The 25,793-nt window shown below is 30.2% G+C and overlaps 1 protein-coding gene and 1 long non-coding RNA gene across 3 annotated transcripts; both read left to right on the top strand.

Annotated features, from left to right (window-relative positions):
• Positions 1-3,099: 3,099 nt before the first annotated feature.
• RDR1 (RNA-dependent RNA polymerase 1) lies at positions 3,100-13,260 on the top strand. Of its 2 annotated transcripts, none has more exons than XM_020377074.3 (6): positions 3,100-3,259; positions 3,474-3,541; positions 6,221-6,771; positions 9,039-10,915; positions 11,409-11,559; positions 12,238-13,260. In XM_020377074.3, exons 3-6 carry the CDS (start codon positions 6,247-6,249, stop codon positions 13,063-13,065), a joined length of 3,381 nt encoding a protein of 1,126 aa, XP_020232663.1. In that variant the 5' UTR covers positions 3,100-3,259; positions 3,474-3,541; positions 6,221-6,246; the 3' UTR covers positions 13,066-13,260. The 2 variants fall into 2 exon arrangements, with proteins under 2 accessions (XP_020232663.1, XP_020232664.1); XM_020377075.3 differs by having other exon boundaries at positions 3,102-3,217.
• A 5,853-nt stretch (positions 13,261-19,113) lies between these two features.
• On the top strand, positions 19,114-23,579 carry LOC114916826 (uncharacterized). The gene is made up of 2 exons (XR_014430782.1): positions 19,114-19,865; positions 23,061-23,579. It is a non-coding gene; the product is annotated as an uncharacterized LOC114916826 (long non-coding RNA).
• The last annotated feature ends 2,214 nt before the right edge of the window (positions 23,580-25,793 follow it).

The raw sequence follows: 25,793 nt of genomic DNA, 5'->3' as shown, positions 1-25,793 counted from the left end.
AGTTGGAAAATGAGAAAGAACTCATAATCTCTATCAATTATTTTACTTTTTTTTTAATTTATAATTTATTTTAGTTGATTCAAAAGTTTCAATATTAAGAATTCTATAGGTTTATGCTTTTCTCAATACAGATGTCGTTGGAAAAAAAAAATTCAATACAGCAACAAATGCAAAGTATTGAATTTGATGTCACAATTGAACAAGTAAATCTATAGTAAATATGGGAAATTTTAGGGGATTCACACTTATCCCTAGGAGAATAATATAAATAGTTCATAAAAGTTTTACACTATGTATTCTTTTCTCTAACTTTCATGCTCTTATATACTTTTCTTGGGAACATTACTTTGAACAACAAAGACTTTGATTCTATTTAATATTCCTCTTTTAGTTTAATATTGAATATAAACCATTTGATTTATGATTAAAACCAATTTTATAAATAGTAATTTATTTTTTAAATTTTCCATCATGAAGATAAATTGTAATATATGTTTTAGAATTTAATATTTATGCATTATCGATATAAAATAATTTATATTATTAACTAATACGGAGTAAATATGTCTTTAAAAATAATTATTACTTTCTCTGTTTCAAAATAATCATCAAAAAGAAGATTTTTTTTCTTCTAATTTTACCTTTCCAAGATAGTATTAATTGTTTTTTCTATCATATATTTAATAATAAAGTTTTATTTAATTTATTTATTATTTTTTATAAACTAAAATAAAGTTACTTCTGTAAAATTATATTTTGTCTAGTCTAATTATTATTTTTCTTGATTTGTGTAAATTGTATAAAATTAATAATTATTTTGGAATGAAGGAAATATAAAAGTTAATAAATTACTGTATTAACAATATTTAATTGGACGATTTTTTTTATTAATGTTGATTTTCATTCAAATTCAAAATAACCGCTTTTCTTCCTTTTTAAGGGCTGTTTAAAATTATCATAAACAAATCAATAAAAGTAATAATTCTTTCAGCTTCCTCTACTCGTTACGAGGGAGGCACCTCAAAGAGTGAGATAGCTGATCTCAAGATTTAACGCGGCTGCATACACAAGGCAGGATTCAAACTCCTGACCTTGCTTAAGGGTGATCAACCCCTACTACTGAACTACACGCTTTGAGTTATTATACTCTTTCATTTTTGCTTTGAAATAAATATATATTCATTATCAATGTATAAATTAATAAAATGTTAAATGAAATATAGTGGTATAATTTAAAAAAAATAATAATTGATATTGTCTAAGACTTTAAAAATGACATATAAATAAAAATAAAATCTTCTTAAAAATTTATAATTTAAAAGGAAGATAGATTTTATATTTTGATGTAAAATATATGATTTACGTTAAATTTTTTTACTATACATAGTAAATGGCATGATAAAATTCATTGTAACGATAGAGAGAAAATATACAAAATTAGACTAATAATTTATTTTCTTTTTAGTTCTACAACATACAATGCAACAATTAGGAGATGCTTGTATACATGCTCAATGAAGTTAGTTGTTTAAAATAATTCTTTTATAGGAGTAAGTTTACAATGAAAGTTGTTTAATTTTTTTAAAAGTTTTTTTTATCATGCAACTCTCCATTGTTGAGATGTTTATAAATTTATAGATATAATAATTAAGTTAAAATTAAAAAAAAATATAAAATTATAAGTTTTCTTCGAAACTTAAAATTTTTTTATTGGAGCAAAATTTAGTATAAACTACTTAATAATGACACATGATAGCACCTATCACACCTTTAAATATACCGAACCACTAAAGGGAATCATTTCTATTGGAGATGTTATTATATTTAAAAAAAAAAAAAAGCCCTTATCCGATAGTAAAAAACGAAGGGTTTTTTCTTTTTCTTTTTATTTTTATTATTATGGTACTTAGAAACGAAGTTTGGAACATGGCAGGAATTTTTTCTATAGGAAAAGCTACCTTTTTTTTCTCTCTCAAATGATTACCTTGTTAATGGACTTTTATGACTTTTTTTTCTCTCAAATGATTTTAAAAGGAAGTTGCTCAAGGTACTTTATTTAATAATTTATTGTATATGTTAAATTTTATTGATTTAATTGTTAAATTTTATTGATTTAATACATAAATTAAGTTTAAATTTTTTTAAGAAATTTAAAATATTTTAATGATTATTTATTAATTTGAATCAACAAAATAAAATATTAATTTTTAAAACTTTTAAATTTTTAATAGTTAGATAGTTAAATTTTAAATACATAATGAGTTATTGAGTAAAATAACTTAAGAGAATATTACTTTTAGAGTCATTTGATCTCTTTTCTCATATATATATATATATATATAATCTTTATACTTATCTTTTTTTATAATCTTTTTAAATTTTTATCGTTAATTTCTTATAAGATTATTTCTTTTATATTGATATTGTAAAATTTTTTAACTTTCTAAAGGTAAAAAAGAGTATCTAAAAAATGAACGTCAAAGATAAAAATGAGGATAAAAAAGAGGCATGAAATATCAATGAACTTAATTTAGAATAACTCAATAAAATAAATTCTTATGAGACACATAATATTGAATTATATATTTATTACATAAACATAAAATAGATAATGTTAAAAAAATAATAATAATAACTAAAAAAATAAAAAATCACACGCATAAGGAGTAAAAAAAAATTTATCTTAAAATATAAAAACTAAAAAAAAAATTAAAAAATAAATATAAAAACTAAAAATAATTTTTTTAAATTATAAAGATTAAAAAATAAAATGAGTAAAACGATCCAAAAATGTATTTTACTCAAATAAATATTATCACACATGAGAATAAAAGTTTGAATTTGTTATATAAAAGTGAATTTTCATTTTTAAGTCTGAATTTTGTTTTAAAAAATGTAAATTAAAAAAAAAAAGAATATTGCACTTTTGGCGTCCAGTCCTTTGCAGAGTTTGCTGAATGAAATCCAATCCATTGGGCAGTACTGCATTAGTAATCCAGCTCATCTAAACGACACCGTTCCATTGCCGAATCAATCAGAAACTGGATCCAAAATTTAATTTAAAAAAAATGGTTTCCTTCGTTATATAAGAATTTTGTTTTTGTAACTCACTCAGTGAGCAGCAGTGACCATCGCAGTGCTATTGACTTAACGTTGACGATTCTTTTTCTCTCTCCCTTTGCTTCTAAATGCTCATAACTTCACTCTTCAGTATTGGGTTTGCATCACTTTCTTCATTTCCTTGCTCATTCTTTTCATGGTGGGTGTTCACAGTGATCATGCTCATCATACCCACAAAAGGATTTTTCATGTCTTGTTTCTTTCATGCTTTCTCATGACTGAACTAAGATGATCAATTGTATACTCAATTTTTTTTTTAAATTTTAAAAGAAGTTGCTTTTCTGTCAAGTTTGCATTTTTTGTTGTTGTTGTTGTTGTGTTTTAATGATCATGTGTTTTCTATTTTATTTCAGAAGAGTGGAGAACAACTTTGATTAGGTAATACCGCACGATCATAGAGGTTCTGATACTATTCGAAGGGGTGAGCACACTTGAACAGTTTTATCTTTTATGTCTAAGAATTACTTTAATTGGGGGGGGGGGGGGGGGGGGTTCATGAACTAATTGTGTTATCTTTGTATGGTTTCTTGGACTAGGGGAAAATGTAAACGTAGATCCCATTTTGGGGTGGAAGGAAGAGAGAGATATCAAGGGTAAAAAAAGAGAAGGTAGAGAGAAAAAAGTGATAGTCTTGATTCTTGATAAGTGATGTAAAAAGAAGAGAAGAGAATGGAGTGGAAGGAAATGAAAGAGAAAGTGAGTGGGATGGCTATCAAAATTTTATCAGAAGGTTTTTTTTTTAAGATCTAGAATTTTTTTTACCTTTTTAAGGATCAGTTTGGAAAGAGAGTAGAAGTGAAGCCGGGTGGAAGGGTGTGCGTGAAAAATTGTTGGATCAGTTGTTTTGTATTTCACAGAAGTAAAACTGTAAAAGTAAAATCCATGGATCAGGTTTTTTTTTTTTTTTTTTTTTCCTCTTTAAGATTGGACTCAAAATCAATATTTAATTCTGTACAAAAATGTATCCACCGATTTCTATCTTCTTTTGACTCTACTTTGTCCAAATGGTCGAAAGCAATGAGTTTTTGCTAGTGTCATTGACCCTAAATAGCTTGTTTGTTAATTTTTAACTAATTATTTTTTCATTTTACATTTAAAAAACTTTTTTTAAAGTTTGAATCCACATCATGAACTACAACTAGGGCTCTATGTAATTTCTGGAGCTTTAAATTCTTTGCATTTTACTCCTTTGTACTTGATAGCAATTGAAGATCAATTAAAGTTGCTGACATTGTAATGTAATGAAATAGGAAGGTCCTATGATAGGTGGAAGCTGCCTTTACCTTTTTTTTTTTTTTTAATAAATGAAAACATTTGTATTATGAAGCTGAATATTTGCCTGAATTCATGATCTAACTCAATTCTTACATTCAAAGGCTTCTGGAAAATGTAGGCCACTGGAACTTGTTCTTGAACTCCCCCCTCCTCCCTCATTTTAGATCTCTTGGGGAATTAGTTTTTGCAAGGGAGAAGGGATGTTTTCTATTTACAATCATCTTCTCCCGTGGAATGCTTTTTGTTTGAAGTTATTTAATGTGAAACAAATGAAATAATTTATTAGTTATTGTAATATCAGAAGAACAGAAGTAAGTAATAATCTTCTATTGACAACCACTTCTCAATGCTTTAGTCCTGCTGCCTCCCTCCTACTTTCATAAATGCTTGGAGCTTGAATTTCCATAAGTAGTGTTGAGTGGCTAAGAGTTGTTTCCTTTCTATTATTAATTTATTTTATCATGTCTGAAGTCTGAACATAATCCAGGCTTGACAAAAAAGGAAGGTCCAAAAATTTGTTCAGAGTTTTTCATTCTTCAAACAGGCTTATTGTTGTCATCTCTAACATCCCTCTATGAATTATTTTGTCTTGATCTTGAGTCCATTGACACCTGCATCCGATCTAGGAATCAGGTTTGACAATCACTGTTACATTATTTGTTTCAAGGACTTGCAAATAGTTGTGGGCAAGTGTGCTTAACAAAGTGCAGAATATGTTCTATTAGCTTTTGGTTAGATTTTAGTGAAATATAAAAACATCTGTACATATGAAATATTATCAATATTTTTCCTTTTACGATCGGTAATTAATTAGTCCAATTTGTTAATCTACTTTTCGGAAGTTTTGTAGAAGTATATGATATAATCATCTGTGTAGATTCCATTTTTGTATCTAAAGTTGTTTGTCCTTGCAAATTGATATCACACTTATTTCAATCGTTCAAACTTCGAAATTGTTTGCACTTTTGAAAGACATCAAAAGTTGTTGGTATGGTTTTATGGATACCTTGCATGTTTAAGTATGAAAAGAAAAGAGTTTCGTTGCTTTTAGGAAACTGACTTAAAGACTTGAAGAATGCTATATAATATTATGCAGATTCCATGTTGTTTCTAAAACTGTTGCAACCCAGCAAGTAAATGTTGCATTTATTTTCTGCCTTTTGGGGATGTTTCCATTTTCAATAGACATCGAGGAATAACTGCCGATCATATGGGACCATAGATATGTTTCATAATAAGAATATTCTTAGAAAGCTTTGCTGACTATGGTTTGTCCATAAGGATCTGTTGCTAATTTATGTATACATGTGTAACGTTCAGGGTAATAAGTTAATAATTTTTGAAACCTTTCCACTTTATCTCAAAAATCTTTCTCCGGTTTCTACACGAAATAATATTTAGATTATCTGCAAAAAAACTGAACACAGACAAATTCATCCAAGTCTTTCTTGTTCCCTGTTTTTATTTTTAAGGGTTCCTAACAGAAACATGTTTCTGAAAATTTGTTTAAAAGCCTTCACTGTGTACTGATGTTTTAATTGTTCAGAGATATTTCTATCATTGAGAAGCGATTAAGTTGTTGCAGATGTGGCAGTCATAAATATATCAAATGTGGTGGATATGCTCAGTGAATATATACTGTTGTGCATATTTATTTACCAGAATAATGTGCATAAACTTTCACTGCTTTGATCAACACAAATCTTTGAATCTTCTTGTTAATATAAACTTATCTTTTAATTGCTTGCTGTGGTATTATTATTTTTTCACAACTGTGTATATATATATATATATATTTTAATAATTTGTTTCTTCTTCTATCCAGGAAAGGCAAAAGAGTTAGCATTTAGCATGGGTAAAACAATTGAGTTGTATGGATTCCCTACTTCTGTGACTGTCGCCGATGTAAAGAAGTTTGTAGAGAACATTACTGGTGAAGGAACTGTGTTCGCCATTAAGTTAAGGCATGGCAAAGGTCGGTTTCCAAGAGCATTTGCTATTATTCAATTCACCGTCGCAAATCATGCTGCATATATGATGTCTAAAGCTAACAACAGTTTGAGAACATTGCGGTATGGGACCTCCTTTTTAAAAGCTCGGGAAATGGAAAGAGATATTGTGCCAAAACCAAGAAATTTTTTGCATAGTTTGGAGGATGTGAAACTGTATTTTGGCTGTCAGATCTCAAAAGGAAGATTCTATGTTTTGTGGGAAATGCTGGATGTCAGTATAAATTTTGGGTCTGGAATGAGAAAGGTGCATTTCTTATTTTCCCATAACAATGTGCAATACAAACTTGAGCTTTCATATGAGAACATTTGGAAGATTGAGCTGCATCGACCATGGGCTGAAGCTGCACGTTATCTCCTGATTCAGGTTGTTAAATTTTTTTTATTAGCTTTTTAAGGCATATGAGTTGATTTCTTAGTAAAATTAATGATGAATTGAGTGCTAAAAAAGAGTGCTACTGCCAATTGGAGTTGAATCATGACAGATACATCATACATGGCTATGGGTTGGCTCCGAATCTAGGGCCCTGCTATTGGGTATGGTAATATCAAATACTAACCCTGTGGCCTGCCCTGTTCTTGGACTGACAAAACCATCCTTCGCACCAAATTTTCGCTTGCCAAAAGTAAAAATGCTACCAATCTGACACTTTCAGATATCACCAATTAGATACTCATAGAACAGTTCAATGGTTAACTCCTTTGCATGCCGGAACATCCTGTTGAACCAGAATTTATTTACCAAAAAACAGAAGATAAAACAATGGAACACAAAAACATGTAAAATGAGGAAGAGTTGGAGTTTTACATTCTGTAGAAGTTTGTTGTTCTTGAATTTTAATTAACGAAATTTAAAATATGGATTGTGTTCCTCATTTATCTGTTGGATGAACTATAGTGAATGCTTAGCATATGTTTTCTTTTAATCTGATTTTGGAATGTTTTCAGAATTTCAGTAGGCATCTACTCATCAAGTGCAAATATTTCTCTTACTCTTTAGTTTAGATGAGTTTTTCCTCTTTACTCATGGCCTAGCTTAGTTTTATCTTTGGGAGAAATTTTTTTTTATTTTAAACAGTGTGGGCTTATGGAGTATTCATACAAACACTAAGGAGGTAATATGTTTAGGTTTTTTGTTCAAGGTGAAAGGGGGAGGTAGTTTAATGTTCAAAAATGGTTTTACAATTAAAATCAAAGTTTAGTGAACATGAAAACATTGTTATAAGGGGTATTTATGGCTATTTTGGAACTATATTACATCCTTTTATACTGCAAGACTTTACAAATTTATACTTAAACCTTGCTATTAAGGTATAAAGGAAGGAACATATTTATCGCTACTATATTTAAAGTGAACTGGTAATCTACAATTTATATGTAATTAGAAGTTTATAGGTTTGTGTGGTATGCTTCCATCGATCAATCATTTCCTACATTTTGTCATCATGTATGTTTTCTTTCAGGTAGTAATAATAATAGTAATATAATCTCCAAATTCAAAGTAGTTATTTTATTGTCCATCAAAACTTTTATTAAATTTGTTGCCTTTTTTTTTGGTTACCAGCATTTAAACCCAGTCCCTTATGATATTGTTTTTCAACAATTGCCAAACAGATCAATGCCAGTAATTTGTTGCCTTTCATGTCAAGCAGGTTGTCCCAATTGAAAGTATTACATATAATTTTTTTCTGCAATAGTGTGTCTAAAACCTTTTTGTTTTGTGCTAATATTTTATGCAAATTAGTATTTATTGCATTAGGTTTTACCTATGAAGCTCAGATATTCAGTACAACACGGGTAGAATATGACACAAATATGGGGATACGACAATTTCCTTAAAATTTAGGATACAATATGTGTTGGATACGTTAATAAAACTTTATAAAAAAGTTTATATCGATGCAGACTATTGGTAAAATTAGAGACTTTAATTCTTTCTTATTAATTCACAATTATGATGATTATAATTTGCAAAAAAGATATTTGTAAACATAACAACAAAAAAAATACAGTTTTTGTCCATATTAAGTTAACTATATTAATAAAAACTTCTTTGGTAGAACTTAAAGATAATATTGGTTCTATACAATAGCTTGTGATTCAAAAACATCATTACTAAATTATTGTCTAATGCTAAATGTATCACTCTCTTCTCCCTCGTTACCACAACTAGAAAAAAAAAATAGTTTCAAACTTCGGTTAATCTAGAGAGAACTCTTCCAATTCAAAAAGTCTAGCACCATCATCAAGTGGATGATGTGTATCTCTACTAATGTCTCGCAACCTAGTCTCTCATTTTTTATACACTTCATTTTTCATAAACAAGAGTTGAAGGTTGAAATGTACATAGACCCAATCTTCTGCTCGTTAGGATTCATTTTGTTTTTCTTCAGAGAATGAATAAAGGAGTATGTACTCCAATTCCTTTCACAGCATGACAAAAAACATGACTGTTAAAAAAGCATAAGACCAGTTTTTTTGGATACTTTTCATATACATATTTAGAAGTATCTAATAAGTTATGAACTCTTGTCAAATTCTATGATTGTCTCTTTTCTGTAATTACATTTTTATTTTATATGATTGCTGCAACTGACATATGGTGAATCTAATTCATTTTGCTTCAATTGTTAGTTACTTGGTGCTCCCCGGGTTTTTGTGAATGATGTTCCTACGTCAGAAAATTTATTTGAAAATATGTTTGACAGTCCTTTGTTCAACTTCTACAAAGATGGCCTTGATGAGCAATGGATCCGAGCAATAGATTTCACTACATATAGTTGTATTGGGCAGTCCACTGCCATATGTCTGGAGCTTCCTTGTGGCCAACAACTTCCAAATTTCAAGGAAAACTTTGGTTATTATGAGGAAAGTAATAGGCAATACACTTTACAGACAGGAGTTCCATTTTCTCAAAATGTGGGTCTTGTCCCCATTGTTGCTCCTCCTCAAGGTTTTGACATACCTTATGACATTTTGTTTAAAGTCAATTCATTGGTTCAGCATGGGTGTCTTGCAGGACCTGCACTTGATGGTCACTTCTATCACTTGGTGCGTAAAATGCCACTTGCATTCATTGAACATGCTTTAGAAAAAATCTACTATTCAAAGGAGTTCTGTTATGAACCCACAGAGTGGTTGCATACTGAGTACACAAGGTACCTTAGATTAAAGAATCCTCGTCAGTCACCTGCGATATCTTTGGATACGGGGTTGGTATATGTTCGCAGGGTTCAGGTCACACCTTGCAAAGTTTACTTCTGTGGTCCAGAGATTAATGTCTCAAATCGTGTTATCCGTAATTTCCATGAACATATTGATAACTTTCTACGTGTTTCATTTGTTGATGAGGAGTTGGATAAACTGTTTGCAACTGATTTATTGTCACGTACACAGAACAAGAAAACTGAGATATATACCAGAATTCTTTCCGTACTTACGAATGGCATAGTTATTGGTGACAAGAAATTTGAATTTCTAGCATTCTCGTCAAGTCAGTTGCGGGAGAACTCTCTCTGGATGTTTGCTCCTACAACAACTGGATGCACTGCTGCTTATATAAGGGAATGGATGGGAGATTTTCGCAAGATTAGGAATGTGGCTAAATATGCTGCTAGGCTGGGACAATCTTTTGGTTCGTCTACTGAAACTCTAAGTGTCCATAGGCATGAAATTGAAATTATTCCTGATGTAAAGAAGCGTACATATGATGGGGTTGATTATGTCTTCTCTGATGGAATCGGGAAAATATCTCTTGCATTTGCCAAGAAAGTAGCTAAAAAATGCGGTTATGATTCCACTCCATCTGCCTTTCAGATTCGATATGGAGGGTACAAAGGAGTGGTGGCTGTTGACCCAACATCACATTATAAGTTATCACTGAGGAAGAGCATGCAGAAGTATGATTCAGATATCACGAAGTTGGATGTTTTGGCCCGAAGTAAGTTTCAGCCTTGTTATCTGAATCGGCAGTTAATTACCCTCTTGTCCACTCTTGGTATCAGGGATGGTGTTTTTGAGAAAAAACAAAGAGAAGCTGTTGATCAACTGAACACTATACTGACAGATTCGTTAAAGGCACAGGAAGTTCTGGATTTGATGTCTGTGGGAGAGATAACTAATGTTCTGAAGGAGATGCTCATTTGTGGCTACAAGCCTAATCTTGAACCTTTCCTATCAATGATGCTGCAAACCTTTAGGGCATCGAAACTGTTGGAATTGCGACTCAAGTCCAGGATCTTTATTCCAAAAGGAAGAGCAATGATGGGATGTCTAGATGAAACTGGAACCCTGGAATATGGTCAAGTATTTGTTCAGTTTTCTAAAAATAGGCTGCAGAATCCATCTGACGATTCACATCATTTGGCCCAGAATTATATGGTTGCAGCTAAGGTAGTAGTAGCAAAAAACCCCTGCTTGCACCCAGGTGATGTGCGTATTTTAAAGGCTGTGGATGTGCCAGCTTTGTACCACATGGTGGATTGTGTAGTTTTCCCTCAAAAAGGACCCAGGTAAATATGCTTCTTAAATATTTCTATTTTTATTCATGATCCACACTATTTTATTGAATGATCTAACATTTAAAGATTGTGTCCAATAAAAAAATTATAGGCTCTAAAATTCAAATAAATGAAACTGGTGAAATAATGAATCCTTGGCTACAATCTACATTAATGTGTTCTGATTTCTGCACTGGGCAAAATACTTGACTTGTTTTGCAAGTTTTGTTTCTTGTGGAATGTCCAAGAATTCGAAGTACCTAATGTTGTGTTGCAATTTTTTGTTGTCATTATGTTACTTTGCTAAAGTTTTCTCCTGGAAATTGAAATGTTAATTTTTCTGGTTGTCAAATGTCAAGTATTAACTTTCTATTGACAACAGTCCATAGACAATAGACTGGTGTTGATATTGTTTGTCTATCCTCAGCTAGTGGGATAAAACTTTTGTTGTTGTTTTCGTCGTCATTGTTGTTTATTAACACCAGTTACTGATTTTTGGTATCAGACCTCATCCAAATGAGTGTTCGGGAAGTGATCTGGATGGGGATATCTACTTCGTTTGTTGGGACCAGGAATTGATTCCTTCTTGCCCAGTTAAACCAATGGACTACACTGCTGCCGCAACTATTGAAATGGATCATGATGTGTTGATTGAGGTATCGTTCTTTAAGCAATCCTTCATGTCTTTGCATAAGTGTTTGGTTTTATAATTGTGTTACCACAATGAATTATCTTTGTAGTTGTTTTTTGCTATTTAGTCTTTTAATATTTTAAATCCATATAAATGGTTAGTTATTCTCATGAAATTTGTCAATCGAATTATAAGTTCTTTATCCCCCTCGTGCAAAGTATTTTGTTAAATTTGTCAAGGGAATGTGAATTTGGTCTTATCAAGAAGGATTTCATTTGTGTTAGTATTTTGTTTCCAATAGGTCCCTATTGTTTCACTGACTTCTCATTTCTCAAATAGGTCCTCATAATTTAAAAAATCTTATTGAATCTCCATAATTTCAATATAAATTTTGTGGTACCCTCCTTAGTGGAAAATCAGTTTTCACTCTTAGTAAATTTTGCTTGACAATTTACCATCTTCTACTATATAAATTTTGAGTATGTCGCATGTCTCATGATCCTCACATACATTGTCTATTGAAATTCAAAGAATTGTTTGTTTTTTGAGTTGTCAATTGTCATTGCCATTTAAAGGAACTACTCAAACCTGCCTCAATATTTAGCACTATTCATGAGTTATTGGATCCCCTTTTTCTTGTATTTGGTTTTTGTTCTGCAGCCTGAAATTTTAGATAAAGTTAATGAATGCTTTTTTGTTGCAGGAGGTTGAGGAGTATTTTACCAACTACATAGTCAATGACAGTCTGGGAATAATTGCCAATGCACACACTGTCTTTGCAGATAAAGAACCTATGAAAGCAATGTCTGAGCCATGTATTAAGCTTGCAAAGCTGTTTTCAACAGCTGTTGACTTTCCAAAAACTGGTGTTCCAGCTGTTATACCTCCTGAACTTTATGTCAAAAATTATCCAGATTTCATGGAGAAGCCTGACAAACCCACCTACGAGTCGCATAACGTGATAGGAAAGCTCTTTAGGGAAGTGCTAGAAGTTTCAACAAGTGCTGGCTCTATTTCATCCTTCACTCAAGACGTCGCGAGACGGTCTTACGACCCTGACATGGAAGTTGATGGCTTTATGGAGTATGTTGATGATGCTTTCTATCACAAAACCAATTATGACTACAAATTGGGAAATTTGATGGACTACTATGGGATCAAAACTGAAGCTGAAATCCTCAGTGGGAATATCATGAAAATGTCGAAATCTTTCAACAAAAGGAGGGATTCTGAAGCAATCAATATGGCTGTGAGGTCCCTAAGGAAAGAGGCCAGGACCTGGTTCAATGAGAGCAGCAGTGGTGTAGATTCTGGGAGTGATGATGCATATGCAAAAGCCTCTGCTTGGTACTATGTTACTTATCATCCAAGTTACTGGGGTTGCTACAATGAAGGGATGAATAGGGATCATTATCTCAGTTTCCCATGGTGTGTTTACCCTCAGCTTATGCAAATTAAGAAGGAGAAAGCCAGCATGAGAAGGTACTCTTCTTTGAGACGCAGGTTCAGTCATGGGTTGGATTTGAATTGACAAATTTGGACTATGTACTCCATATTTTCCAGTTGGATTTCTGGGAAGCTTGTTTATAAGTATGCATGTATATTGTTTGGTAATGCCACTATATAATATTAAGTGGATATAGGTGTATCTGTGACTTTCTTTTATCATATATGATATTATATATGCATTAACCATATGCCATTTATAAATGTGGCTTTTTCATGATATAGCTTTTCTGGCTGGCTAATCAATCATTTTCCCGTCTATTTTACGAATGTTGATTCTTCTCATTAAAGGCCCACATTCCTTGAAATGCTGTGATCTAGGAGCTTGTGGAGCATTTGGAACGGTATTTGGTTGCAGACTTGCAGCATCCTATATAAATATTATATAGAAAAAAGTTATGAGAAGGCTTACTTTGTCAAGGACATGACCAGAGAAAACAAAAGTGTAGACAAAAATATTTGCATTCCCTTCCCTTTTTGGGGTGCATTGTGATATGTAAATTAACAAGCCAACTTAGTTACTTATACCCTAACTAGGGCATCTAACTTGTAAGATGCTCCCCACCATTTTCAGCATATACCTCATTCATTGTATTGCGGAACACATTTTGAAGGAAAAAATTTTAGTCTTTTACTTTTAAAAAAACAAGTGTGTTTGCCCTGGTAAAATGTTTTTAAGTGTTAAAATTAAGTTTCCATCTCTGTTTTATTGGATGTTTGGATATTGATTTAAAACTATGTTGAACTAAAAAATATGTTCTTATGTGAAAAAAAAACAAAAGTTTATGAATGTTATATTTTTTCAACTCTAATTGAGTTCAATCCCAAACACACCATGAATCAATTGAGTAATGTCATCGATATAACAACTTATATAACATTATTTTTTATTATTTCATTTATCTCTCTATAATAAATAAAATGATGAAAAATAATATGTGCGTGTAACATTTAATTATAGAACCACATACCATTTTAGTAAGCCGCTGGTACAGTTGTGTCCTTTTTATTTGATTTAATTAATTATCATAAATTTGCAATAAATTAGCTATAAAAGGCAGAAATCGAGTTTTTGACATCCGTGATTGATCGCATTTATACTAATATATCTTCTAACAAATTAGAATTTAGAATTAGAGTATATATATTATATTATTTATCTTTCCTAATTAATACTTTTTTTAATATATATATATATAAACAAAAAATAGTTAAATTTTTTAGATTAAAATATAATCAAATTTTAATCAAGTCAATATTATTTAATGCTCTTAAATAAAAAACATCTCTAAGATAATAAATGATAGAACTATCTACATCAAGAATATTTTAATAAATGTAATATATATCTTATGTGAAATTATGAAGATTAAATTAATTAAATTATTTTTTTAATTTATGCAAAATTAATCTTTTTTGCTTATATATAAGTTTAGAGGGAATACTCATCTTTTTTCTAACTAATTATAGTATATGCTTCTTTAAAAAGTTTATAATTAATAGATATTAATAAATTAAGAAAATAATTTTAATTAGAGATATTTTAATTTAAAAATAATTAATATGTAAAATAATATAAATTATGTCTAAAATAAAAAAAACACAATTATTCTAAATTTATAAATAGAAAACTAAATATTTTAATGAAAACATGGCATCTTCTATCGGTCTAACCCCTTTACCATCCCGCTAGACTTTCACTAATACTTGTACGAAACGATACATAAAAAGTACATTTCTTTTTCCGGAATAGTTTTTATTTGTTTTTTTTTTTTAAACATTGTTTTTTTTTTTATAACTATCAAAAATATGAATTTTGACTCACACGTGAAACCTTGAGACGTCTCTACAAATTTATGTCCTTTAAGGTTACTAGATTCGATATATGTGTGGTTATTCTCATAAGTTGTGATTTTATATTTAATTGATTGCATAATTAAAAATTGACTTAAATATATTTTTACTTCTTCAAATTTCAGATAAATTTATTTTTAGTCCATCAATTTTAAAGCTGTTATTTTTAGTCCCTCTAATATCAAAAATCTTGTTTTAATCCCTTAAGTCACCAATAACATATTAGAAAGGAACTAATTAAGACAGCTATGCAATATCAACTAGATTTAATGTGATATTTTCACTAATAGAGACACTAACAGATGAATTTTATGCAATAATATTTAATAAATTTTTTAACAAAATTTCTTAATAATAATTTTCAAAATACTATTATTATTATTATAAAATATTTGGTCAATATCATTTTATTATTATATGAGAATATTATTTTTTATGTTTTAAATAATTATTTTGTATTTATTAAATAATTATTTTCATTACTATTTTAAATAATTATTTTTATGTTTTAAGGGATAATTTAGGAGTTGATAAATTATATATTTTATTTTCAAATCTAAAAAGTTGATTATATAAGATATTTTAATATTGAAATTATATTATTATATTTTGGGTTAGAAATATATTATTATTAAAGAAAAAATATTTTTGTATTATTATTTATATTTATTTTGTTAAATTATTTTGAGAAAAAGGAGAAGCAGGCTATAAAGGGTAATGAGTTGGGTTGACCTGGCTCAAGGGAATGCAAAGAAAGGGTTAGCAGATTAACCCTCATTAGTCTCATTTGACATTTTCTAAAAAAGTAAAAAAAAAAAAGGAAAAAAAAAATTCTGAGGAGGAGTGATCAAGAAGAGATCAGGAATAACTTCCACTATATTAATTGTATTATGATTAATGCAACTAGGTACAGGAAAAAAGGAAATTTTATATGCGAAGTCGCATGAGAAAATGGGTAGAAGGAAAATTCCCTAAGATTTTTGATAATTTTATATTCGTTTATATTTGGATGCCTAATGATTATGATAAATTCTATCTGGATTTGTGAGTGTATTTTTGGTATTAAATGTTAAAATCGATGTTCTGAGAGAGAGATTGAGTTGTTTGAAATGTGCTTGTGAGTTAGGATTCATGAAGGATTAGGTATTTTATAATTGGTAGGTTGTTTTGTGAAGTTGATGATTCAATCGGGTATCAAATTGATTTATAAATGTGGTTGTGATATTATTTGATAAAATTTATGATCTAGATGATGATTGAATTTATTCGGATGTGCTCTGTAAGTCAGGGTTCTTGTAGATTGATGAACACCCTTAATTATATGAATTAATAAGTAATTGGGAGATTTTACTTATGGAGGTACCTTAGTATTTTTATAATATCTTTCTGTGTGATTAACCAAATCAACTTTCGTTTGTTGAGTTAGAAAGCAAACACTTGGGGCTATAATTTAGATTCTAGAATCGTGTAAAAATGTTAAGAATTGATTGAGTTATGCGAGTTATAAGTTCAGTCTCCATTCTAGTGTGCGAAAGATTAAGTTTTGTGTTGTTATTTATGCAAGGTGACCTTAAAGACATTTTTAGGCTTTATGTTCCGCACAAAAGTTGTAGATTTGGGTGTTATATTTCTAATGGCTTTAGAATCACTCAAAAAGGATGTCTAGAACTCTAGATATGACTATTTTTATGAACAGAGGTCAAGATGTCATCATGGATTTTATTTGTTTTGGATTTTGAAATTTTTAGCTAAGTAGATGATGTTTTTAGAATTTCATGTCTTCATTAGAGTTGTAGCTTGTTCTCTTATATTTTTTTTGAGATAGGTTTGAGCTTATTTGGATGAGTATAACTCTTTGTGTGTTGTTTTCTTTGACAGTTGTTGAAGGGAGATGCATATTATTTTGATGTTTTAAGGTGTTATCATGTGGATTGAAAAGTGGTTTAAAGCTGTATGATACTATGTTGTAGAGTTAGTTCATATATGTATGATGATGAGATGTGAATCCATGGTGAATTGTGTGAGCTGTATGTGAACCATCATTTTGTGTGGATTTATCTATACTGTGCATGTGATGTGGAATTGAAATGTAAATTGTGAAGTGATGATTGCACTACTAGAAAAGTGTCATTTTCCTACGAATTTTCCTACAAAAAATATTCACACATTTTTTTTTGAGAACTTTCTTGCTATAATAATTTTACAAATTCTTTTTGCAAATTTATTTGTGAAAAATAATTTACAGAAATTTCTTACAATTTTTTTTACGAAAAATAATCTACAATTTTTTTTTTTGCAAATTTTGCGATAATTTTAATGACCATAGAAAAATTTTTCCAAGGTAGAAATTTGCAGAAAATGTTGTAAGAAATTTATCTTGTTTCTTGTGAATTTTCTTGTATAAATAAATTCGCAAGTAATATTTACTAAATGGTAGAAAAATTTTGTAGGTAACTTTTCTTGCAGATTTTCCTGCCAATTTTAATCCGCAGGAAAAATTAAAAAAAATATATAAATTTATAAGTTTAAGAATTAAAATATTTTCCTCAAGTCCCACATCAATTATAAATAAAACAATTAACGAGTATATAAGTTGGGACAACACTCATCTTACAAGTTGATTTTGTATGGTTGAGTGTTAGACCTATAATTTATAATATAAGAGTTTAAAAGGTTATTTATCAAATGTTAGAGGCGTGAAAACAAATTTCTAAATGGTTCGGATGAATTATCGTAAGCATTTGAAGACTAAAGAATTATTAATAGAAATTGTACAAAAATTACCTCTGAATAGTAATTTCTTTGTTTATTTTTCGTAAGAAATTTTCCTTTAGAATTTCTTGTAAAAAATTTCACAGGAAATTTCATAGGAAACTTTCCTACGAATTTTTTTTGTAGGAAACTTTCTTGTGAGTTTTTTTCACAGGAAAAATTCGTGCAAATTTTAAAATTCGCAAAAACATATTAACCACGAAGGTATTACCTAGAGATAAAATTTCGCAGAAAATTTGTAAGAACAATGTTTTCTGTGAATTTTTATGAAAAATTCACAAGAAAAGTCGCATGTAATAAGAGAAATTCTAGTAGTATCAGGCACAGTCTTATGCATGACACCAGGTCGTAAGGGTGTGCACGTGATACAATGTTATTTATATGTTGTTGTAGGCATGGTCGTATTCATGATATGATACTAGATGTGCGATGTGTAGTTACAATCGTATGCGTGATATTGATGTTAGTAGTGAAATGCATTGGCACAGTCATGTGTGTACATGATGCTGGGCGTGTGATGCGACAAGAAAGGTGTGTACGTGATACAGTGTTGGATGTGTGACACGGTGTATATATGATTGGTGATGAGATAGTTTGTGGGGATGTGAGATGCGTCGTCATGAGTGTGTGCATGATACGATGTTGGTTGGGGTAGAATGGGTGTCACAATTTATATATATATATATATATATATATATATATATATATATATATATGTAGAGAGAGAGGAGAGTTCAAACGATACTGGTGTAATTTTTATTAAGTATTACATCGCTCAATAACTTTATATTAAATATGAATTTCGTAAATCGAATCGTTGAATTATAACTTCGAATCACTTTATATGTTTTATTAAATTTTGTTAAAATTGAACAACAACTTGAATGTAATCAAAATGTTCATATTTTATTATACTTTAAAATGTAAAGAACTTTCAATCTAACGGTTAAATTTACAAAATTCACATTTAATATAAAATTATTGAACGGTGTAATACTTAATAAAAGTTACACCGATATTATTATAACCCTCCTCATATATATATATATATATATATATATATATAAATAGATAGACACACACACATCTATTATAAACGAGATATGATTTAGTAACTACCTTTTTGTTTTCACTTTTTAATTATATGTTTTTATCCCTAAATTTATACTAGTTACACTCAAGAAAAAAAATAAAACAAATGCTATTAACTGCTATTAACTGCTTTTAAACCTTAATATATTTCTTTTTTCAAATCATCTTCTCTTAAAATGAAACCCTCTCAAGAATAAATATATTAGGCATAAAGTGTCTTTTTCACTACTAGTATAATGTAATGGGGATGGATCAAATGATATTGGTATATATATAAACTTTCATTTTAATCTAAAATTATTTGATATCACATTCATATAAATTAAAATTAAATTAATATATACATAAAAAATATACTAAAATATGAATAATTTGATCACGTCTAATTATTATTCACTTTTAATAAAATTTGACACAAACATATAAAATAATATAAAACTATATTCAACAATTAAATAGACAAAATTTAATTTTAATATAAAATTATTAAATGATGTAATAGATGATAAAAATTACAACAACATTGTCATTTAATATGCTCATATATAATTATATAATTATACTAATAAATTAACTCTAAATAATATAATATAGAAAAAGATAAAAGTTTTAACCGACACGGCCCCGTTCATAATATTTTTTTAATCCTTTAATCACTTTATGATATTTTTATTAGTAATTAAAGTTAGAAATTTGTAGCTTTGGACCTTTGGTGGAACGCGTGAATCATGAAAAGTGAAGGGCTTAAAGCAAGTCAAGAATGGTGGCTATGATGAACTTGTATTTCTGAATGAATGCAATATCCTTAATTGTTTGGTTGAGTTGAGTAAGATCATGGAGGATATTCAGAACAAAATTCAGAGTTGGCTGCAGCAGCCAAAGATACGAAGATTCGTGTGTGTTGTTGTTTCATTTGTTGTTGGAACACTGTTTTGTTACGGTCGCAGCTACACTTCCTCTTTCGATTATTTATTCAGTGAGTGGAAGATATTGCTTTACATTGTTCTCATCTGTTTGGCCAAGGAAATTGAGAGCTTCACCTCTCCTTATGTGCCCTTCTTCGTTGTGTTGGCTTCTTCTCTATACTCTTATTTCTACGACAACCAAGTGAGTCTCGTTTCCTCGTTGTTTTTTGTTACTATGTCTTTGGTATTCTCGAGACTCGGTCTTGTGAAAGTTGAGGTTGATCTTGATCTCCTAGGTTTTTTCAGTGGACTTCTAATAGAACAACTCATGGAGATAGAGTTATGGTTACTTATTGTTGGAGGGTGTGTCACTTATTTTATCATTGGTCTTTGTTATGATTATTTGCATGGAGGAAACACTTGTGGTGATTCTCACGTGGGTTCTTCACCATGGCTATCACTAGTACTCGTATTGGTTGTGGTGCTATTGTTGCTAATATACTTATTGTTGTCGATGGTAATAAAAGAGTCTCAAGGTTAGAAACCTTTCACATGAGTGGAATATATATATATATATATATGTTTTTCATCACTTAAATTTAATATAAATTTATTTTAATTTTTTATATTATCAATATTATAATTAATGATAATATATTAAAATAATTATATAATATAAATTATTAAATTAAGTTTAACATGATATTACTAATAATGATATTAATAAATAAATTTTATACAATGATATTTGACACATTTAATAATAATATTTAAGTAGAGAAATTACAATGAAATATTTTTAAATTATAATATTAACAAAAATAAACTTTAAATTTAAAAATCAAAATAAATTTACCTCATATTTCAATAATTAAAAATGTTTAAATAAATTTTTTTATTAGGGTATTTCTATTTAGGCTAGTCGATACTTTAGTTACCTCGATCTCTAGTCGTGTCAGTGTCAATGGAGATTTGGACTGCTATGTTACATATTGGATACGTATAGTTTAAAAAAAAAATAAAATTGTGTCAAGTATAAACCAGTCTCTCAATCCAAAACATAATTTTGCAGCACTGCCCTACCTATATAAGTAGGGTTATTCTACGCATCAAATTATTTTGTATTTAAATCAACTGTAAATTATGCATATTATAAGTTTAATTGGATATTAAAAAAAGTATAGAGTACGGCCGGAGACTAAATAAATTCCTAATAACAGGTGCATATTTTAGCTTTAATTTAAAAATTTAAGAAATAAATAATTCAGTTATTCTTGGAAGAAATAAAAAATACATAATCCTGCATATTTTAGCTTTAATTTAAAAATTTAAGAAATAAATAATTCAGTTATTCTTGGAAGAAATAAAAAATACATAATCCTGCATATTTTAGCTTTAATTTAAAAATTTAAGAAATAAATAATTCAGTTATTCTTGGAAGAAATATAAAATACATAATCCCCACACTATATTCCTTACCTATGTATAGGATAGGATGTCATATCTGACTTTAAAGCTCTTCATTGCATATGTTCTTCAATGTGAACAGTGCAAGTCCCCATACTAATACAATTACAATAATATGTTGTTTAGATTTAAAATTGGACTTTTAAATAAAATTAAATTTAAAATCGGACTTATAACCGATCTTAAAAGTGACGCGGTGACAAATTTGTAAATAAAATGAACACTTTTAAGATCGGTTAAAATTTAACCGATCTTAAAAGTACTTTTAAGATCGGTTACAAAAGAACCGATCTTAAAAGTACTTTTAAGATCGGTTATAAAAGAACCGATCTTAAAAGTGCCACTTTTAAGATCAGTTATAAAATAACCGATCTTAAAAGTACTTTTAAGATCGGTTATTCTATAATCGATTTTAAAAGTGCTACTTTTAAAATCGGTTATCTAAGAACCGATTTTAAAAGTGCTACTTTTAAAAGTTATTTTAGAACCGATTTTGTATGTAGTATACAAAATCGGTTCTTCAATAACCGATTTTAAAAATATCGTCAGAAATCTTTTATATTCCCCTCTATTCTCATTCTCTTTAATCTTTCCCTTCATTCTTCTTATTAATCTGTGATGCTCTCATTTTTTAAAGTCTCCAATAAGGTAACCGATCTTTCCCTTCGTTCTCCATTGGGAACAGGCCGTTCTCCAAGGAGAACGGGCCGTTCTCCCTTGGGAACGGGCCGTTCTCCAAGGAGAACGCCCCGTACTTAAAATTAAATTTAGGTCTTTTGATTAAACTAGAACGGCCCGTTCCATTTTTGGAACGGCCCGTTCCAGTTTAATTTTTTTTCCCAGCCAGCCTTTTAAGATCGGTTATTAAACAACCGATCTTAAAAAACTTTTAAAATCGGTTAAACAACCGATTTTAAAAGTCTAACTTTTAAAATCGGCTCTTTCAAAATCGGTTAAAGAACCGATTTTAAAAGTTAAAAATAACCGATTTTAAAAGTCTTTTTTCCACTAGTGTTGCTTCCTTAAACTAAGCAATCTTTATGTTTCTTTATTGTTCAATAAGCTTCTTCTTCCTGGACAACATCTCTACATTTATTTGAGATTTATCACTTTTAGATGATACTATATTATACAACCTTGATGAAATGCAATTTATTTCCAAAGTTTAGCTTGATAGGAATAAACTGCACTTCACTTTCATTGCCATTTTATTGGTACAAATTTTTTCTTTGGATATATGTCTAATATCATTAATTTCAACACTATGATAGAAAGGTTAAACTCAAAATAATTATAAAAATTATTAGTTTAAGTGATTCAATAATTGTGTTGTTTAATAAAGGATGAGGGTTCATATATACTTATTTTGAACATGGAGTTGTGACTAAAAATATCTATTTATCCTTATATAGAGTCCAATTTGGTGAAAGTGATCAAGTTATACCTCCATATCATATCAAAAGAACTTAGGATGAGTTCAATACTAAGGTCATATAAAGGTTAAGTTTTATGTTTAGTAATAAAAGATTATTTATTATTAATTTTTAAAATAAAAAAGACCATATATTAAAAAAAAGTCTAAAAAAAGTCTCTCAAAGTTTATCATTGGTTGACCTTGATTAAGCCGATCATTTATATAGATAAACACAAGAGTGAGTATATCATACCTACTTAATGTTCATCACCAAGAGATCACCAACTTTGGAAAGTGGTTAAGAGATTATATTCCCTCACAACGTTACCATCATAATCAAGGGCATACTTGTTAAGTCTCAATTTTACTTCTTTTTGGATGAGACTTATTGAACAATTCCACTCATCCTCTGAACCATTGCAATATAATTGTTCTCTTTTTGGTTCATTTTGTGTGCAGATATAACTAACCCAAATTCATCTAACAATACCTTAATCCACCTCATTTTTTGTGCAGGTATTGAGTGAAGAGTGGAAAGTTGAAGATCCTTTGGATTGGAAATCTAAGAAGCTAAGGAGCAGAGAAGAGTGAATGCGCCGGGCGCCACATGACCCGCGCCGGGCGTGATCAAAACAGAGTCTCACCTCTGCAAAGCCACATCTGCGCCGGGCGTAAAATTAATTGCGCCGGGCGTGTCCTAAGGCAGAGAGTATTTGGAAGACCCCGCGCCGGGCGCGAAACCCTAATATGATCTCCCTAAGCTCGTATTTGAAGCCATTTTCGAGGGTTTCTCCCTCATTCACGCAGGGGCGCCTCTAGGAGCTGTGGAAGGGATTCCCAGGGCTTGGGACCGTTCGTGTGTGGATCTTTCCTTCGGTTCTTCATTTCCTCTTCCATCTCTATTTTGTATTTACCCTCATTGTTGAGTGGTTCTACCCATTTTTGTGGGGTTAGATGTAACCAACGTACTCTATTGTAATCCTTACGTTTTTAATGATATATATATATATGTATTGTTTCATTCTTTGTTGTTTACGTTTCTAAGCTTAATGCTTGCTTTGGATTGATCACCCTTTGCATGATTTAAGGTTCCATTGAGTATTGGGAAATACCATTGAAACTAGTTCTGGAACATATGCCTAGTGGGGATTGTATCTAGGGATAGAGCTTGACCCATTAGTAGTCTTAAACCCTAGCCCGTAATGCGGGTGTAGGTATTGGGTACTCAAGGGATTGATATTCAATATTCGCACCTAGGCTCTTTCTCTAAGGGATTAGGTTTGAGTAAACTTATGGGTTGACTAAGCAATGTATGTAACAAGAGATAAAGGATTCATTAGTCTGACATTTGGTGAAATCTGACCCCACAACCTCACAATACCATTATACATACCATTTCTTACCTTTTCCACTCACAATCAACTATTTTTTTAGTTTAACATTCCAATAGTCACAACCTTGAATTCACATGACAAACTATGAATTTGGAATCATTCTTTAGTCACGAATAGTCAATAAATGCTTATTTTACCTTCTAATCCCTGTGGATACGATAATTTTACTACTTGAACAGCCGATATACTTGCCGTGTTTGAGACCGTTGATAGAATTAAACTGATTTACAATTATAACAAAAGTATTTCAACGGAAATCTCAACAATACTTTTCCCGAAAAAGTGAAATCAAGGCTCCTCATGAGGATATACACTACACCAATTTCAATGATGTTAGGCATGTGTCAAGTTTGACAAATAGGTTACATGACTATCATAACTCAAACGTGCTACCCTGATCACTGGAATTATCATAACTCATGTGCTACCCTGACTATAGGGGGAACATTTTACATTGATTCTTTTATACTTTAATTTCTACATTAGTTTCAAAATCAATGTAGATTATGACAATGTACAATGTGTGGAACATTCTACATCATATCAATAAAAAAAACAAAACAAAAAACTCATTTCTACATCAATTATTGTCATAAACGAAGTAGCATGTGGAAAGATCGATTCTTGCCAACAACACGAAGATCTATTAGGATCTAGTCAGTTGCTAGTTGATGGAAACCTTAGGAGCAAACCAAATGGCTTTAGCTTCTCTTTCAAATTCCTCCTTAGATCTTTGCCTTCTTGACACTCCTCAAGCTTTTTCAAGGTCTCTAATGGAGGTAGGGACCTCTGGTTTCACCTTGGAAGATGAAGAACTTTCTTCAAGTGGTGCTATTTCTAGGTAGAAGATAAACCACTTCAATCCTCACCATACTCTTAGGAAGAAGATAAGAGAATTGGAACCAAATCAAAGAGAATTTAGGACTTTTGAGAGAGAGAATTCAGAAGAAATGATGGAGGACCATCTTGGCTGCCTCTTTTGGCTACTCCTCACCTTGAAACTACTTCTCCAACCACCTAGAGATAAGAGGACACTTGACACTTGCTCATTGGCTATTCTAGATCTAGATGTCTCCTACATGTCTCAAACATTTCTCCTAGAGTTTGTTTATGATTAGTGGAATTAGATCTAAGTTCTCCTTGTCTCCTAGATATCTAGCTTCCTCTCCAAGCTAGCTAAGCTATATACATAGGTGTTTGGAACCATTTGTACATAATTTTTGAGCATTTCATTAAGTTGGCCAAAATTATCTCCTAGAATTCTCTTTCTCAAAAGCTTAAATCTCTCTTTGATTTATTACCAATTATCTTATCCTCTTCTTAAGAGTGTGGTGATATTTGAAGTAGTTTATCTTCTTCCTTAAAATGACACCAATTGAAGAGAGTCCTTCATTGTTGAAGGTGATTTTAGAGGTTTCCACCTCCATTAGAGACCTTGGAGAATCTTGAGGAATGTCAAGAAGGAAAAAATATAGGAAGAAACTTGAAGGAGAAGTTACAATAATCTAGTTCCTCCTAAAGTTTCAATCAACGAACCTAATTCACACTCCATTGTTTCATCTTCTACTTCATAGACAACATTAAAAACAATTTTTGGTGACTCCTTTGTGCATGCTGCCCACTTGTTCTAGTGACCACTATGATGAAAACGTTCTACTTACCACTTCTCCTTTAGTTCCCCTTTTGTAACATCCCATTTTTTAAAAATAAATAATAAATAAATTCGAATAATTAGAATATTATAAGGGAAATACTTTTGTACTAAAGATAAAAGGGGAGAGATAAATTAAAAGATTTTAGACTAGACATAAGGCCCAACTCGGTGACTAATTAAAAAGAAGAAAAAGGAAGGGAT

This window comes from Cajanus cajan, chromosome 11 (assembly GCF_000230855.2).
Source record: "Cajanus cajan strain Asha chromosome 11, NIPB_CcT2T_4, whole genome shotgun sequence".
NCBI classification, from domain to species: domain Eukaryota; kingdom Viridiplantae; phylum Streptophyta; class Magnoliopsida; order Fabales; family Fabaceae; genus Cajanus; species Cajanus cajan.
This window is presented reverse-complemented; position numbering and strand designations above follow the sequence as displayed.